This window comes from Martes martes (genome assembly GCF_963455335.1).
Source record: "Martes martes genome assembly, chromosome: 2".
Classification (NCBI taxonomy): domain Eukaryota; kingdom Metazoa; phylum Chordata; class Mammalia; order Carnivora; family Mustelidae; genus Martes; species Martes martes.
Window position 1 is genome coordinate 112,783,351 of NC_137889.1, and position 17,564 is coordinate 112,800,914.

General features: G+C 37.9%; 1 protein-coding gene across 1 annotated transcript in view; it reads right to left on the reverse strand.

Annotated features, from left to right (window-relative positions):
* The window catches only part of ARSJ (arylsulfatase family member J), a gene marked incomplete at both ends in the record, with an annotated part of 85,532 nt that extends 70,249 nt beyond the window's left edge, over window positions 1-15,283 (reverse strand). The window contains one exon of the mRNA XM_080797627.1: window positions 14,886-15,283. Within this exon, the coding sequence (XP_080653753.1) occupies window positions 14,886-15,283 (398 nt within the window). The remainder of the gene's footprint in view (window positions 1-14,885) is intronic.
* Between the last annotated feature and the right edge of the window lie 2,281 nt (window positions 15,284-17,564).

A 17,564-nucleotide genomic window follows, 5' to 3' on the forward strand; every position in this document is an offset into this window, starting at 1 on the left:
CCATCCCCTTTCCTGTCGTGTTTTCCTTCACAGAGCATAGCGTCCTCTCACACACTATATATTTCACTTCTTTGTATCTATCTCCTTGTATTAAAATATAAAAGTCGTGAGAACAGGGATTTTTGTAGATTTGTGTTGACTGATACATCTCCCAGTGCTTGGAATGGTATCTGGCAAAGAGTAGGTGCTCAGTATTGAATGAATGAATGCTGAATGAATCTTGGCGAAATAAAAACAAGAAGCCCAATTAAATCAAGGGTGATTACCTCCAGAACCATTAACTGGTAACGGAAAGCTTTGTGAAGGTTTACACATGAGTGTGACAAACTAGTCAATGTGTAGTTTTCTCCTTTATAAGAACTTCTAAGGGTATGCATTTAACCTTGGGAGACTCCTTTGTAAGATTGAGAAATATTAACGTTTACCTTCCTCATAGATTTGTGGTGAGGCTTAACATTTGTCTTATAAAATAAAAAAACTCTCTATTTTAAATTATGTATTTATTTTGATTTATTATTTTGGCATCTGTGATCACTCAGAGCCACATCAGAAAAGAGATCTAAGAAGTTCTATTGTTAAAACCAAATCACCGAATTATTTTAGCAAATCTCAGACTGTTGACCCAAGTGACCTAATTTCATTTAAAGGTAAATGATGACAATGAATACCTCAACTAATTCAAACCAGCTAGAACACTTAAAAAAAAAAATCAGGATATGTCTGAACTCATCCTGAAACTGATGCAAACTAGATCAAATTCTTAATGTATTGATTTAAACAAGACCTCAAAATAAATGTCCATTTTCTCCAAGTTTGCATTGTGATAGAAAGGTTCTAAAAGAGAACAATGTGCTAAAATATCTATATCTCCTAGCACCTTTAATTTCACGATTTAGTTCTCAGAAATTCGGTTGCTTTTGCTCTTGAGCCAATTGCTTTGCCCAAAATAGGAATCTTTTTTATCATTCATTTTGTGGGAGAGCTGAAAGCACATTAATAGAGAAGCTGTCTCTTCCAGGAGCCAGATCCATGTAACCTGAAACAAGTTTTCCACTACAGAGGATATAAAGAAAACCACACGAATTAACTACACTTGCTACATGGATGGCATTTAAATTAAACGGTCTTATGCATACAGTGGCTGTTAAGTGGTGGGAAAAGAAAAAAGAAAGAAGATGGTAATAAACGGTCATGGAGTCTTAGAGACCAAAATTGTATCGCGGTGTAACTCCGCACTCATTGTGGTCTCCAGACCAACAACTTCGTTATCACCAGGCTGTTTACCCACAATGAGGAATCTCAGGCCCCACCCAGGACCTTCCGAACAAAATTTCTGGGTGGGGTACAGAGGAATGAAGGCTTTAACAAGCTCTCCAGGTAATTCTTAGGCATTGCACTATTATGTACATCTTACAGTTCTAAATGTCTAATTGTTAATATTTAAGAGGTTAGGGTTGATAATGCATATGAAATAAATCCTTAAAACTTCCCAAAGTCAAATTTAAACATTTTATAGGAGGTAGGTATCTATTACTTCAAAATATCGTAACAAAAATAGAGCTGGGATTATATTTTAAATCCCTTTGGACCATTTAAATTCTTTGTTTCATCTCAATATGAGAAAGTATAGTTTGATTAACAATTTAAGTATTACAAATTTTGAAAGGTAAACTAATAGTGTCATCCTTAATTTAGATATGAAATAAGTGAATAATAAGAACTTATTCCAATTTCCCCAAATTGTATGAGAAAACCAGTTTGAAAATGAGTTTCTGCTTTTTAGAATAGCTATATCTATTTTAGTCTGTTGTGGCTTTACTTGAATAAGATATTTATTAATTTCCATTCGAAAGAGTAGCGAGTAATGTAGTGGAACAATCACAGTTTAGGGTTGGAATTCTAGACTCATTACTTACTATGGGATTTGGGCCAAGATGTTTTACTTCTGTGAGCTTGATTTCTTCATATATAAAATGTGGGTAATAATAATTACCCTTGAGTTATGAGGTCTATATACATATTGGAAGAAAGAGAGATATATACATAGACATATTAGAGAATATATATTATAGAATGATATATATGTAATGTATATATATACACACACATATATATGATTTCTTAACACTTGTTAAGTGCCAAATAAATGTTACATCTCTATTCCCAAGATTTTATCTTCAACTAAACCTTTTAGTTAGAAAAAATTATGATTAAATTATACTTCAGAGCATTGTAAGACAACCAAACTAGAACCAAAACAAAAAAAGAAAAAAAAAAAACTCAACCTGATTTCAAGTATTTGAGATTATATTTTCAAATATGTTAAAAATTATCTAAACTAACAAAACCTTATTTTTTTCCTATAGCGATGGGAGGGGCAGAGGGAGACAGAATCTTAAGCATGCTCAATGCCCAGTGCGGAGTGCGACGCAGGGCTCAAGCTCACGACCCTGAGATCATGACATGAACTGAAATCAAAGGTCTTACACTTAACCTACTGAGCCAACTAAGTGCCCTAAACTAAAACATTTTAAATTTGATAAGTTCGATACACTCAGTTCACATACTTTTATTACAGCCTTATTCTGTGCAAAAACATGGTGTGTTCAAAGGATATAATACAGTCTTTAATCTTATTCTATTCAAATTGAAGATAATTTTTTAAAGTCTGATAAAACAATTTAAAAATTCTAGAAATCTTCAGATCCAAGATTATGACAAATCTTTTTATAAATTTCTAATAAATCACAGATTAAAAATGTTAAAATTGTAGATAATTTATAGTATACATTAACATTGTGCTATAGATTATTCATTATTATTTCTGTCAATGGAATTTTGAAGTAAGGTAATGAGCCCATGATTGGCAGTGTGAGGAGATAAGAAATTTTGAAATAGTAGTTCTAAAGAATGGAACATATACTAAAGGAAGTTAAAAAATCACTGGGCATTTTTGAGTGCCTATTTTGGATTTGTGATCATGAATTTAATCCAATATTGATTGCCACTCATCTTCCTGCTGCAATGTACTTCTTGGCTGGACCTTATTGGAAAATGAATGTTGCTAAACCATGCTCACAAAGCCTGTGCAGATACTGTGCATAGAAGAATCCAGTAATCCCATAAGGTCCAGTTAGTTTCCTCAGCCTTTTTCTCATCTAGGTCTGGTTCCCTTACGTCTGAGAACAACCAAGTATTGAGAAAAGCCCATTATATCTCCTCAGCATGGGGACAATGACCTAGTGATTATTTCTGGCTTGTCTTCCCTACGAGGCCCAGATGGTTAGTAGACTGGTGTTGGTGTTATGATAGCGATGTACTATTATTGATTCTGTTTGGTCAGTGGAAAGAATTCCTATCCATTGTCACAAAATTAAGGGATTGGAAAAAATTACATGTGATATCCCTTTGAATTCTACGAGTTCTAGCACTGTGTTGGCTGTCATAAGCATACCCAAGAAAAGGTGTATAAAGCCTACAAAAGGTAAGCCCAAAAGGTTCATGAGTATTGTCAGAGTTTTTGGTAAGGTTCTACACATCCCCAATTTGAAAAAAAAAAAATTTAAAAGAGTACCTGAAACTTTGGAAAGATTTTTCCTTTTCTGTTCAAAATAAATGCCCTGTAGAATTCAGTTATACCTAAAACCAGAATGTATTTATTATTTATTATATGTCAAGCAATACTCTATATGTTTTCACCAACATGGTCTTGTTTAATAGGATAACCAAACCAGAAAGTAATGGTCTATTAGCTCCTATCCCTCTCATTTGATGAGACTCACCAGGCACAAGGTAACCTATCTAATGTTTCACTGTAGGAAGGAACTGGTGTTTAGACCCAGATCTTCCATCCTATTCCTACTGTCCTTCCCAGATAGCACACTGCTCCTCAAATAACTTCCACTTAACATGGTTGCTTTCTCTGAACATGATAAAGTTAAAATTATAGTTGAACAATTGCTTAAAGTTCTTACCAATCTGAATATTTGTGTCTACCTAACTCTGTGAAATACAGTATCAAATCTCAGTTGATCAGCAATGGTGATTCAGTAAAATTATTGAAGAAATATTTATTGAGAGTCTGTTTATCAACAGTCATTATTTGTGGGATAGCTTAAAGTTGTCCAGCATGAAGATAATAACCAAGATATTAAGATTTATATAAATAAATAAATAAATTTATTTGTATGTGATAGGTTTCTATTCTCTATGTTCTATGTACAGAATACCACTTAATCCTCACAATAAACCCTTTGAGATAGGTACTGTAATTATCATAGTCATTTTCCCATGAGAAAATGAGGCATATATAGGGGGGCTGGTGTCTTACAGAATCCTTCCTTTTAATCAGTAGGAATTTTTGTGTGTGTGTGTGTTTTTTTTTAAATAGACTATGTTGTAAGATGTTTACAGTTCAGGGGCACCTTGATGACTCAGTTGGTTAAGCATCTGACTCTTGGTTTCACCTCACAGGTTGCGATCTCAGGGTGGTGAGATTGAGCCCCACACTGGGCTCCATGCTCAGTGCAGAGTCTGCTTGAGAGTCTCTGCCTCTCCCTCTCCCTTTGCCCCTCCCCACTTAAATAAATAAATAAATAAATAAAATCTTAAAAAAGACAGAAGTTTATAGTTTAATGTATTGTGCATTTTGGAATTGGAAGGAAATAGGTGCATAAATAATTACAAATATTATAAAGATATAAAGAGGATAGGCTGTAGGAAAAGAGAAGAATGCACTCGATTCTGCCTGGAGTAGGGTAAGAAAATGGTCAGAGAAGGATTGGAGAAGAGAGAAAAGTAGTAGAGGATCTGGAGGGATGCAACAAATTGGAGAATTAAGGATATTCTATCAAAGGGAAATCTGCTTAGATGGAAACGGGGGGGTTCGGAGACATAGCCCTTGTGGGAAAGTATAAGTACCTTGGCAGTGATAATCCAGAGAAAGTATAAATGGGAATGTGTTGGGAGATTGTACCAGAATTTTATCAGAAGCTATATTTTGAAGGTCCTTATATAGAAATCTTAGGAATAAGGCTTTAGCCTATAAGTAATGGCAGTTTCTAAAAGATTTTAACCAGGGGAGTGGTGTGATTTTGACCATGTTGAATTTTACCCGGGTCCTAATATTAGAGGCAGATGCTGCAGGGAATATAGTCATTTAGAAGGTGACTGAAATAGTGGCCACAGAACATATAAAATTTCAATTCCCATGAAGCCAAGAGCAATGTCTTAATTCAAAACAACTTATTGAGGACCTACTGAGCTATAGACCCTGGGGTGAACTGGCATTCAAAGCTGAATGAGATATGTTAATGATATTCAGTAAAATTTTAAAGTTGTTTTTGATTGAAAGAATTTGAAGTAATTAATCACCAGCCTTTCCATTACCCTATTTCCATTTCTTCTCATTTAGTGTTGTATTCTTAATGTCATTGTTTAAATATGCATCTGCTTTCAGTTGTCACAAGCTTAGCAGGGTTCCATCAGATTCTGCCACGCATGATGACAACAACACACACCATCTCCAAGTGCAGAAATTGAAAAAATATATGCCCCTAATCACCTTCCTGAACATCTCAGAACTAACAATATCATACGAAAAAAACTTCTGTATAGAAATTAAAACATATGAGATTTAATTTTAACTTTTTGCACTGATAGGCTGAAATTGGAAAAGAGATATGACTGTATCACAGAAAACTTAAAAAAAAAATGAAACTATTCCTTTAAAGTTTGCATATGCTTAAAAATTACAGAGCTGGGGCACCTGGGTGGCTCAGTGGGTTAAAGCCTCTGCCTTCGTCTCAGGTCATGATCCCAGGGTCCTGGGATCAAGCCCCACATCGGGCTCTCTGCTCAGTGAGGCGCCTGCTTCCCTTGCTCTCTCTCTGTCTGCCTCTGCCTACTTGTGATCTCTGTCTGTCAAATAAATAAATAAAATCTTAAAAAAAATTACAGAGCTGTAGCTCTAAATTTAAAATAATTTTTACTTAAAAGCTGTATCATACTTAAAAGTTTTCACACTGTTTTCATATATTAACTCAATTGATCAATTTAAGGTTGGCAATATAAATAATAACATTATTCCTTTTTTTTACAGGTGAAATCATGGAATCCTAGAGAGATTAAACTACTTGTTCAAGGTCAGTCAGGAATTTGTTCATTGAATCAGCACTGTAATTCAGATTTCCTCACTATAAATTCTATGCTATTTCTGCTCTATCACATTGCCTTCCAGAGAGAAATAATCATTTATTCATCTATTCATTCATTCGTTCATTCACTCATTCTTCACACATATACTTAGTGCCTATTAGTACAAAGCACTGTGAGATTTATGGAGATTATAAACCAGAGGTATGAGGTCCAGTGACACCTATGAATGAGGTGGAAATCATGCGTAGTAAGACAGTAATAGAAAGGATTATGAAAGGTCATCACTGGAATAAATTATTTCTGGCTAAGGAATCATGGAAAGCTATACAGGAAAGGTAGTATTTTAGGTGAGTCTGAGTGGCTGGCATTTGGGCAAAGAGAGATAGGGCATGAATTCCAAGGAGTGGAAACAATATGTGCAAAAGAAGGAAGAAAGTAAAGTATGGAATGTGCTCAAGAAACAGTGAATCATCCTTTTTTCTGGAGGGGAGTGTGAAGCTTGAGAGAGGAAAATAAGGCTAAAAACTGTTTTAAAGACTAGACTAATATACTTACAATTTTCATATTGGGCAGAATGAGGTTATGAAAACAGCAAGGGTCTTGTTGAAGATACCCAGGCTTAGGTTCAAATGCAGGCTCTGTTGTTTAGAAGCTGTGTGACTGTGATCAACTTATATGATTTCTCTATTAGTTTCATATATCATCCATGAAAGGAAGACGTCTGTTAGATATTTCAGAACTATTTTTTTTTCAAAATAATAAAAATAGTTTACTTTCAGGGTGGTGTGAAGATCAAATGACAGGATATTTGAAAAGTGACTGGTACAATAAGGTGGTCAGTAAAAATTAATTTCTGGTCCAATTCTGTGGTAGTCAGGGCAACCCAGGGAGGGTGTTTGCTGAGGCTGGTGATGTAATGAGAGTCATGGTGGAATAAAGCAAATATGCTGAGTGAATCAGAAGAGAGAGGGAGTAAATGATTAGAGGAAAAAGTCTTTTTTGCAACGGAGCACACAGGGGAATGAATGTCTCAATGAGGTAACACTACTGGGAATATTTACTATCTAGAATGGTAAAAGAACATTGCAACACACTCTAATTATATCAAAGTAAAATACAGAAAAAGATTGTAGTGAAATTAATTCTGGAATATTGCTGTAGGAAAAAATCTGAATGAGACCAAACTTTGAAATAAAAGAGGCTTTCATACTGAGCTCATATTAGAATCAGGGGCTCTAAGTCTTTCGCTTCTCCCACCTTTGATCTCTGGGAGAGGTCATTTGGATGAAACAAAATGTTCCCAACTCTCCACACCTGGATAAATGTCCACCTTTCAGAACAGCCACTCAGGAAACTCACTTAGGATTACCTGAATAGAGATTCATTTCAGAGGGAACCTTTTTTAAGAGACTCGTTTAAAATTAGGGACTTTGATCACAAGAGTGTGCCAATAGCTTACTTGACCGTGATTCTACTGTCAGAAAAACCTGTGAGGTCAAACAGGAAGAGGCAGCTATTTGTTGAATGGTCTTCTCTATTGAGCTGTTCTTTTTGAAATGGATATGTGAGGCTTTAAAGCTACCCTCTTCTTTGTTGTTACAGTCATTTTCCAAAGCCAAAGTGAGGCTTGGAAGAAAAATTCTGTTTCTTCTAAACTTCTAACCATAAACATTTCTCTAGATGTTTATGCATTAACTAAATATTTACAAATGTAATAAGCAAACTCTTAGCAACTGATATTTATTGTGTATTCTCAGTATGTGGAACACTACTTAAAACTAGGCTTTGGATAAAAGAAGTGGATGGAAGAGAAAGCATGTATGACTCTTGATGTTATGTTTACAATAGAAGCAGAGGGGAAATGGGTATGTACACCCACATGCCTACAAAATGGAATCACCAAACCCTACTCTCCTTAGCTTCTGTGACTCTTTCTCCTGTGAGAGTGGCTGAAAGAATTCAATTACTTTTTCAGGGTTTTCAACACTAGCATAGTTGTTGACTAATAATCTCATATCTAGAACAATACTCTGTAAACTCCCAAGAAACATGTTTTCCTGCCAGTATAGTCCATTGCAGTCTACAGAGGAGGCCTACATGGATCCTAACTTTCTGGACCAGATGAAGCCCCCAGAGCTCCTGACTGTGTGGCTGACTATATACAGTATGGCTGCAGTAGTTGCTGATGAAGGGTCAGGAGCTCATTCAATCTCCAGAATGAGACTAAAATTAAAACTGAACACATCATTTCCCAGGAGATTGTGTAGAGAAAATCCTACCATGTCTTTTGGCACCATTTGTGTTTTCACTTTAACTCCAGTCTTCCCAATGTATTGTCTTTCATACAGGTTCTAATCTCTATATATCTCTGTATATCTCTACTCTGATTCAACGGATCCCTCTCCACTGCTAACTCCCTAACTTTTGCCAAGATGCCTTCTGTTACTGAAAGTCTGACATTAGGAAAATTTACTATGACCACCCTTCTTTCCTGGACTTTCTCTCCACCTTCTTGCTTTAGTTGATTGCTGGGTATCCCTGACATCCTCTCAACTTGGGGCTGTTCTTTTACTTATACCCCAGTCATCACAGAGCCTAAAGCAGAGATGAATGTCCTCCTAGTTCCTCACTGGCACTTTCAGACAATTTTGCCTCTTGTCTTCATTTAAAAGCTCAACTCCTTTGAAAAGCAAGGCAACAGATCATAGACTATCTTTCCTATTTGACTGCTTCACCTACCCAGTTCCAGGCCCTGACCCTTACCTCCCACTCATAAATGATTCCAGCACCTGGTTCACCATCCTCTTGAATGTTGCTTCTCTCACTGTTGTTAATGATTTCAATATCTGCTGAAGTGATCTATCCAATAGCTTGCCCTTCTAAAACTGTGCCTTCCTCATGTCTGAAGACGTTTTCTTCCACCTCACCTTAGCATCCATGCCCCTGACATTTCCCAAAACTGTACTACTCACACAATTTTGATCCCAAGTTCAAATTTCTCCAACTACCAATATCTATCTAGCTTTCCAAGTTTATTACAGTATCCTCACTTCAACCCCAGCAAGATAGTCAATTCACTGACCCTGGTGATTTCTTAGAGAACATTAGCCCTTTATTGTCTTCTTCTTTTCCTTGCCAATTTAGAGTCCATGATCCCACTATCTGCCAAAGCCCCAAATCTAGTTAAATCTACCTTTTAAAATTTTATTTATTTATTTGACAGAGAGAGAGAGAGAGAGAGAGAGATCACAAGTAGGCAGGTGGGGATTGGTGGAAGCAGGCTCCATCCCAGGGCCCTGAGATCATGACCTGAGCCAAAGGCAGAAGCTTAACCCACTGAGCCACCCAGGTGCCCCTTAAGTCTACCTTTTCAATGGCACTTCTTCTGCACATCAGCACCAGGCCATGGTACAGGAAAACAAACAAATGATGACTGATCTCTGTTTAAATTTATGACTGCAAATCTCAAGTGGGCTCAGCTGAATGCCCTGTATTTGTACAGCATTTCTCTACTTAATTCATTTTCTCATTCTCTTAGAAGAATGTTTTCTATTTCTGTCTTTAAACCTCCAGATCTTTATTTTCAGCTAATGGCTTCATTTGTTATTTCACTTAGAGAGTAGAATAATTGAGAAAAGAACTACTCCATATTCCAAAACCAAATCTCCCAACCTATTTGTATTTGTACATTCATATTTTCCCTTCTCCCATATTAAAATGAATGAACTGTTAAAGAAAAGCTAAGGCAATTTTGAAGGACAACAAGTCAGAGAACTTACCTTCCAGATATCAGTATTATAAAGCTATAAGAGTTAAGAATGTAGTATTGGCACAAGGATAGACAAAGAAACTAATGGAACAGAATGGAGTCCAGAAATAGAACCAAATATCTACATTTTTCTGATTTATGAAAAAGTGACACTGCAGTGCAGTGGAGAAAGTATGGCTTTTTAAATAAATAGTGTGGGTCAAATGGACATACACATGGGAAAAAATAATCTTGAACCCTGACTTATACCATAACAGAAAATTAATTTCAGATGAATTATAGATCTAAATATAAAAATAAAACAATAAAACTTTTAGGAGAAAAAGATCAAATCATGATCTTGATTTAGTCAAAGATATCTTAAATAGGATATAAAAAGAAAAAGAGTCTTAATTAGGCGACATTAAAATTAAAACCTTCTTGACATCAAAAACACTATTAAGAGTGAAAAAGTAAGCTATGGAGTAGATGAAGACATCTGCAGTAGAAATATCTGACAAAGAGAGAGAATATATAAATAACTATCACAAATCAATAAGAAAGAACAATCACCTAATGAGAAAATAGACAAAGACTTAAAAAGATACTTCTTAAAAGGGATTATTTAAATAGTCCATAAAAATATAAAAAGATGTCCAACTTCATTACTCACCTGAGAAATGCAAATTTAAGCCATAATGGTATACCAGTGTGTAACAACCAGAATGGCTAAATTGAAAAAGACAATATCAAATGTTGACAAAGATATCAAATAACTAGAACTCTCCATACACTGCTAGGAGTGTGAACTGGTAAGAGTGTAAACTGCTGGAAACACTTTGCAAAACTATCCACAGAAAATGAATACACCCATAACCCAGCAATCCAAGTTCTTGATAGATATCCAAAAAGAACATATACATATGTTCATCAACAAACACATACAAATACATTCATGGCAGCACTATTTATAATGGCCCAACACTGGAAACCACCTTAATGTCTGTCAACAGTAGAATGGATGAATAAATTGTCATATATTTATACAAAAGAACAGTGTTCAGTAATGAGGATGAATGAATTAATTACATCTACAGACAACAACATGGAAAAGTTTTACTAACATAATGTTAAAAGAAAGAAGGCAGACATGAAAGAGTGCATTTTCTATAATTCCATTAAGATACAGTTCAAACACAAGGCAAAAATTAACCTGAGGTGTTAGAAGTCAGGAGAATGACTACCCTCGGCAAGAAGAAGGAGGTTGTTTTTTTTTTTTTTTTAACACAAAATGAATTTATCAAATATCCTATTACAAATACACATTTGAGTTACCTTTGCATTTATAAAAATCATCATCATGGTACTTCAAGTAGAAAAATTAACAAGAAAATAGTACAAAAACAAAATTATTGCCAAAGATATAAATTTAGTTCAGTTTGTCAATTTTTCCTAAAGTCTGCATAAAATGCATGTCTAAATTTTGCAGAACTTTTTTTTTTTTTAAGATTTAGTCATTTATTTGAGAGAGAATGAGCGAGAGAGAGAGATAGCACACAGCAGAGGTGGGGAGGGAGAGACAAAATCCTCAAGCAGACTCTGCACAGAGCCAAAATCAAGAGTCAGACAATGGACTGAGCCACTCAGGTACCTCTAAATTTTGCAAAACTTTTAATTCTCTTTCTGATTCCTTTATTATATTCTTTTAAGAAGAAATGATGCCACGGGGTGCCTGGGTGGCTCAGTTGGTTAAGCATCTGCCTTCGGTTCTGGTCATGATCTCAGTGTTCTGGGATTGAGCCCCTCATCAGGCTCCCTGCTCCTCGGGAAACCTGCTTCTCCCTCTCCCTCTACCCCTCCTCCCTTCTTGTGTTCTCTCTCTCTTAAATGAATAAATAAAATCTTTAAAAAAAGAAGAAATGATATCATTTATCCATGTCTTTATTTGTAAAACTGTGAAAAACAAAACAAAAGATGAGAAAATTACTTTGAAATAAATCAAATATAGACAGCCACTTTCTCAATCGAACTTTTTTTTATCACCAGGCCAACTCTGAACACGGACAGTGCTGTTTCAGGAAGTCCCATGTACAAAGCCCCTGCATTACTATGTCTCTTGAAATTTTTTTGCCATAACTATAAAAAAATGAACATAACAACAGCAACTATCTCATAGGGTGTTGTAAAGATTAAATGAGACAAAAATGCATTACCCTGGAACAATGGATGTTAGCACTTAATAATTACACCCTTAATTTGTATTGATATTGTTAACATCAGCATAACCTGAAGTGTTTGCTAAATCACTATTGATTTCTGGGCTCAACCCCAGACCTAATGAAGCCAAATTGCTAGTTGGGCCTGGAAATCTGCATTTTAACTAGGCTTTTGAGTGATTCTTTTCATAGATTTAAATTTGAAGACCACTATCCAGAGATTAAGGCTTACTGCTTACTTATTCCTCAGAGCTCCAATACAGGGATCTCTCTGTACACAGTGAATGCTTACTGACAGTCCAACTGATATTTAGTATTACCAGATGAGTATGATATAAATTATTGAAGCAATCTGGAATTTGCAGCACATTTATGCAGTATAGGGGAAAATATTTTTACATTTTGAACTTCAGCAAAACCTAAAAGGAGGCTTGATTTGTTAATAGTATTAAAAGTAGCCACAGTTTAATCATCTTAACTTTCTTTATAAAAGATTTGAATCCTCTCATATTTTACATAACACATTTTTCACTTAAAATAATTCAGGACAGTTAGGTTTTTATTGCTCTTTGTTTTTGTTTTGATTTACTTTAGAAGATCCAGAGAGTATACACATGTGCTCATGGAGAGGACAAATGACCATAATCCCTGAGTTATGCACTATTAATATTAGGCCCACAACTAGGCTTCTGTCACTACTTTCTTTCTTATATTTGTGTTCATGTTAAGGAAGCTTCCAGTCTAAAAGGAGAACTGCAAATGAAAATGTCTTCAACTTTACACTGAAAACAAATAAAAAATTAAAAAAAAAAGAAAATGTCTTCAACTGTTTAAATCAAACAAAAATTTAAATCAAGTACAGTATCTATTTAAACTTCTCATCTATAGAACAGTTACACAATTTGTCGCACTGAATAGAAAATTTTAATAGGAGAATAAATCTTTTCATTAGATGTTTGATTGCATTGAAAGAACAAGAGAGTCAACCTTTGACAAAAGAAAAATTAGCTACACTCTGGTGAGCATAGCATAATATATAGAGTTGTTGAATAAATATGTTGTATGCCTAAAATAAATGAAACATTGTGTATTATCTTCAATTTAAAAAAGAGAAAAAAAGTTAGGAATTATTCTAGCTTCATTTCTGCTTCATGTCATTAAGTAAACATAAAGATTGAAAGATAAAACCAGATATTTTATCAGTGCAAGATAATGTTTAGGAACTAAATGTTCTTACTTGGTGAAAAGCCTTATAGCATATGCTCTATTGTGAAAGATAAAATTCACATAATTCATGTACATATTTTCAACTACTATCAGCTATCTCAGTAAATTTAAATTCTCTAAATTAGTTGAAGAGATTTAGTGAGATTTTATGACACATTTATATCATAAGCCAAATGTAAGGGTGGTTGGGATTAGACATGAAGAACTTGACCTGCAGGCCACCAGATGGACTTATTTTCCAGCCAAAAATCTGCTCCTTTATAAATATCAAACACCCTTGACTTTCTGTTGCTACAAATAACCTTTAAAATGACTCTGAAGTACAGTGAGACTTTTTTAAATCTCTCATTCTCAGGAAAGGAAAGGATGGGATTTTTTTTCCTTTTTTTTTCTGGCAGTGATGCTACATTCTGACAGTTTGCTAAGCAGTGGAAATCATGCTATAAGCAAAAGTCTCTGCAAGACTGAGATTCTTACAAAATAATCTTTTTTTTTTTTTTTTTTCCAATGGATACTGGCTACTTTGAGAGGATCCAATTCCAAGAACAACTTTCGTGAAGCAGGGTTCCCTGACACTGAAATCGCAGGACACATATACTGAACCAGAGGCTTCTATTCTACCACTGGCCAGTGGTGGCTTGACCTCCAGACTTCCTGGTCTATCTCTGTTGCACAGGCTGACTTTGGACATCCAAATCAATAACAGTAACCTATCTTCTAATAGGATAGAATAAACTTTGAAAATGAGTGACTGTCTTAAACAGAAGGTTTAGCGATTTAGCAAAGCAACAAATTAAAAAGGCTTTACTTAAGCATCCAAATAATCTGATTTCTCTTAGAGTTAACCAGAAAATTCCCAGACATGTGAGGAGTAGTAGAAAACTTCAGATGAAATTTGACTCCTGCTGAACATTCATCATTGAATTTCCTTGCGTTTTGAGAATCACCTTGGTAATCACACATGGCCCTCGTTATTGATCCAGTTAGAGAAAGTTACCTATCAAAGACCCGAACAGTCATTTGTACACTGATTTTACATTGCTTTCCATCTGTTCCCTTGACCTCTTTTATGTCCATGAGAACTTACAGCTTTGAGTATTCAATTCTAGATTTAAGAGCAAACTGAGTTGCAGAACATTTTTCATCTGTCTTTCTTATCAGTAATGGCGATGGTGAATTCTGTTGCGACGCCTGAAACAAATCTGAGCATGCTCAAAAAACAAAATAGATTTGGAAAAGGAGACCCCTTCTGGAGACATGTGGTTGGTAGGTGAGACTTTACAAGTACTAACCTCATTTAAAAAATTGGAGGGCACTTCCCAGAAGGCTTTGAGTGTAAGAAAATGAGACTAGAGAGGAGACGTTCAAGATCATTAACAAGGTATCCAATTTAATACTCACCGTAACTCAATACCACATTTCATTCATTCACTCGTTTGCCATATTTTTTTCTGCTACTCCTTAAAATTAGGAGCTCGGTCTTAATTAAATGCGTAAGATTTCTCCAAGGAATAAATATACGAAGTGGTAACACTTACTTTCCAGTAATAAATTGACTCCTGGACGGTGTGCAAATAGGCTGGACATAGTAGTTCTCCAGTTTAACTCCTTCGGCAGCAAGCTTGTCAAGAGTGGGAGTCTTGATCTCCGAGCCATGGTAACCCACATCTCTAAATCCCTGATCATCCGCTAGGATGAAAATGAGATGGGGTTGGGAGGTGGCCGTCGTACTGGGTTCCGGTCTCTCTCCAGACTGAGCTCGAAAGGTCGCTTCCTCCTCCTCCTCCAAGCCCTGGCCCCAGGATAGGTAACCGTAGGTCAGGAGGCTGAGGACCCAGAAGGCTGCCAGCGCCCCCATGGCTAGCATCTTTCCCGGCCAGACCCAGGCTCGAGGAGGCGGGGGAGGCGGAGGCCCCGCACAGCCCCTGGGGGCCATTCACTTGGGTCGCGGCTGAAACTCCACTCGCAGAACCACGCACCGCGTGCCGCCGCCGCCGCCCACATGCACGCGGGAGGGGTCGACCGAACAGGCGGTGGACCGTCTCCACCTGGAAACAAGTCCTGCGCCCCTCTCAGCTGTCACCACCTCCAACAACGTCAACCTTCTAGAAATGGTGAGACGTCGGAAAAACAAGGAGTCGCTCTTCTCCTCCAAATTTCACTTTCTCCTCCTCCCCGCTCCCCCGAGCAGCTTCCACACAAAGTTAAGGAAATAACCCGAAAGTTGTCGGGAGGAAAAGTCTAGTAAGGCATTGAGAGCCACCTTCTGTGGGGGCTTTCCCTGCCAGAGCGCCCTGGACTTTGAGGGGGAGGCTCTCGCGGGCGCGCGCGGGTCGCTGGGACCCGCCGTCCGGCGTCCCCTCACCTGGAAAACCCTGGAAGTTGAGCCGCCACGCCTCGCTCGGGCTCTAGCCGATAAACAGCTGCCTGAAGGGGACTGACTTCCTGACCACTTTCTCCACTTTTCCAGGGCTATTTCTCCCGGTCCTCTCCAGAGCGTTTGCCAATCTCCCCGACACTAGGCGGCGAAGTGAGGGGGGAAAAAGCCCAGTTTCCTGATTTCTTTCCGCGGCTAACCACCCTTTTCCTCCAGGGACGTCGGGCACCGAGTCCTCCGGGCCGCTGGAGCGCGGGGGGGAGCCAAGCGGGGTCCCCGCCCCGGCGGCCGTTCCACGCCGAGCCCACTAGGTCTCCGCGGAGCTGGAGCACCCGGCCGAGGCGCGGAAAGATGGGTGCGTTTTGTCAGCCAACTTACTTAGTTTTGGCACCGGGCGTTCTTTGCCGCCTCCTCCCTCTTTTCTGTCCAGTGAATCACGGAACGGTACTTTCTGCTTTAGCTCCTCCAGGAAGAGGGGGAGGGGTAAGGTTGGTGTAGAGGTTAGGTCTTTCCTTTTTCCTTTCCGGGAGGAGGAGGGAGGGGAGGCTTTGCGGGACGGAGAGAAAGCTGCGCGCCTCTGCTCGACCCCTGCGGGATCCAGGGGGGTCCGCCAGGGCTAACTCCTCTCTGGGTTTCGCCGGCTGCCCTCCATCATCCGGACAAGGGGCAGACCGCGGCGGCGCGGATCGGTTGGGGTGAAGCGGGCGCTTCTTTTCGTGGGTCCGTAGATGAAGAGCTCTCTCGCCCATCCCGAATGCTGCGCTTGCAAACTTTTTCTAGCTTCTGGAGGGAGTGCGAGAGAAGAGCAGGAGAAACAACAAACTGCGTGGCATACTTTCTTCCTCTTCTAGTTTTCCTTCACTAGTCTCTTCCCTCCACCCCCCCCATTTTTCCTACTCCTGTATCCCCGCCTTCCCTCCCCCCCCCCCGTTTTTTTAAGAGTCACGAATACAAGTTTTTAAATTGAATTTCCTTTCCCTTTTGCTGGCCTTGACAGCTGACTTCCTCAAGAGGTTCTACCTACGTGAAGATATTGAAATTGTCCCCTTATTCTTACCGCTCCCCAAACTTACCCACAGGGCATCTCCAGCCAAGAATGTGGGGCGAGGAGGAGTTACACATTTCACCCTCGGGAACTGAGAGCCCAGTCTGCACTCCTGCAGTAAAGAAACCATTTCCCACCTAATAGTTCCAGGAACTTCATCACTTTTTTTTTTTTAACTATGTGGAGTGAAAGTATTTTAAAAGCTTGTCCTGACTAGGAAGATATGCCTGCTTTTACTAGAATCACAGGTTTTTAAAGCCCTGCTCCATCAAGAAAGGGATTTGTGGTTCCTATAGAGGAGGCAATCAATGCAAGCACCATTGAGACATGTTTTTCTTTTCCAAAATTCGTTCAAGTTATTTATTGAACACCTACTATGGGCTGGCACATAAAAAGCCAGATTCTCCCAATTGCCTAAGCATAAATCTACATTTCACTTAGCCATTTGTTTTTAATTCCTCTTTGTTGCTAAAGTTCCTATTTAGTTTCTAGGCAAAACCTTTGTAAAATGGAAACTTAGCACCTGTGAAACTTGCCGTGGGCTCTGTATAGGTAATTTTTGCTAATGTGTGTAGGCTTCTACCAGTTTATTTTCTTCTGTGAGGCCATTCTGATTAGTCTGTGGAGAGATGAGCCATGTTAGAAGTCCTATTTGGAAATATGATCTTAACAATTCTGTAAGGTAAATCACCAAATGTGTAATGATTGAACTGAATATTGGGAGATTAGAAAGCACTGAGGTAAGGCTCCCAGCTTTGTAGGCCTAACAAGGTTCTTGAGTGTCCACAGTCATTC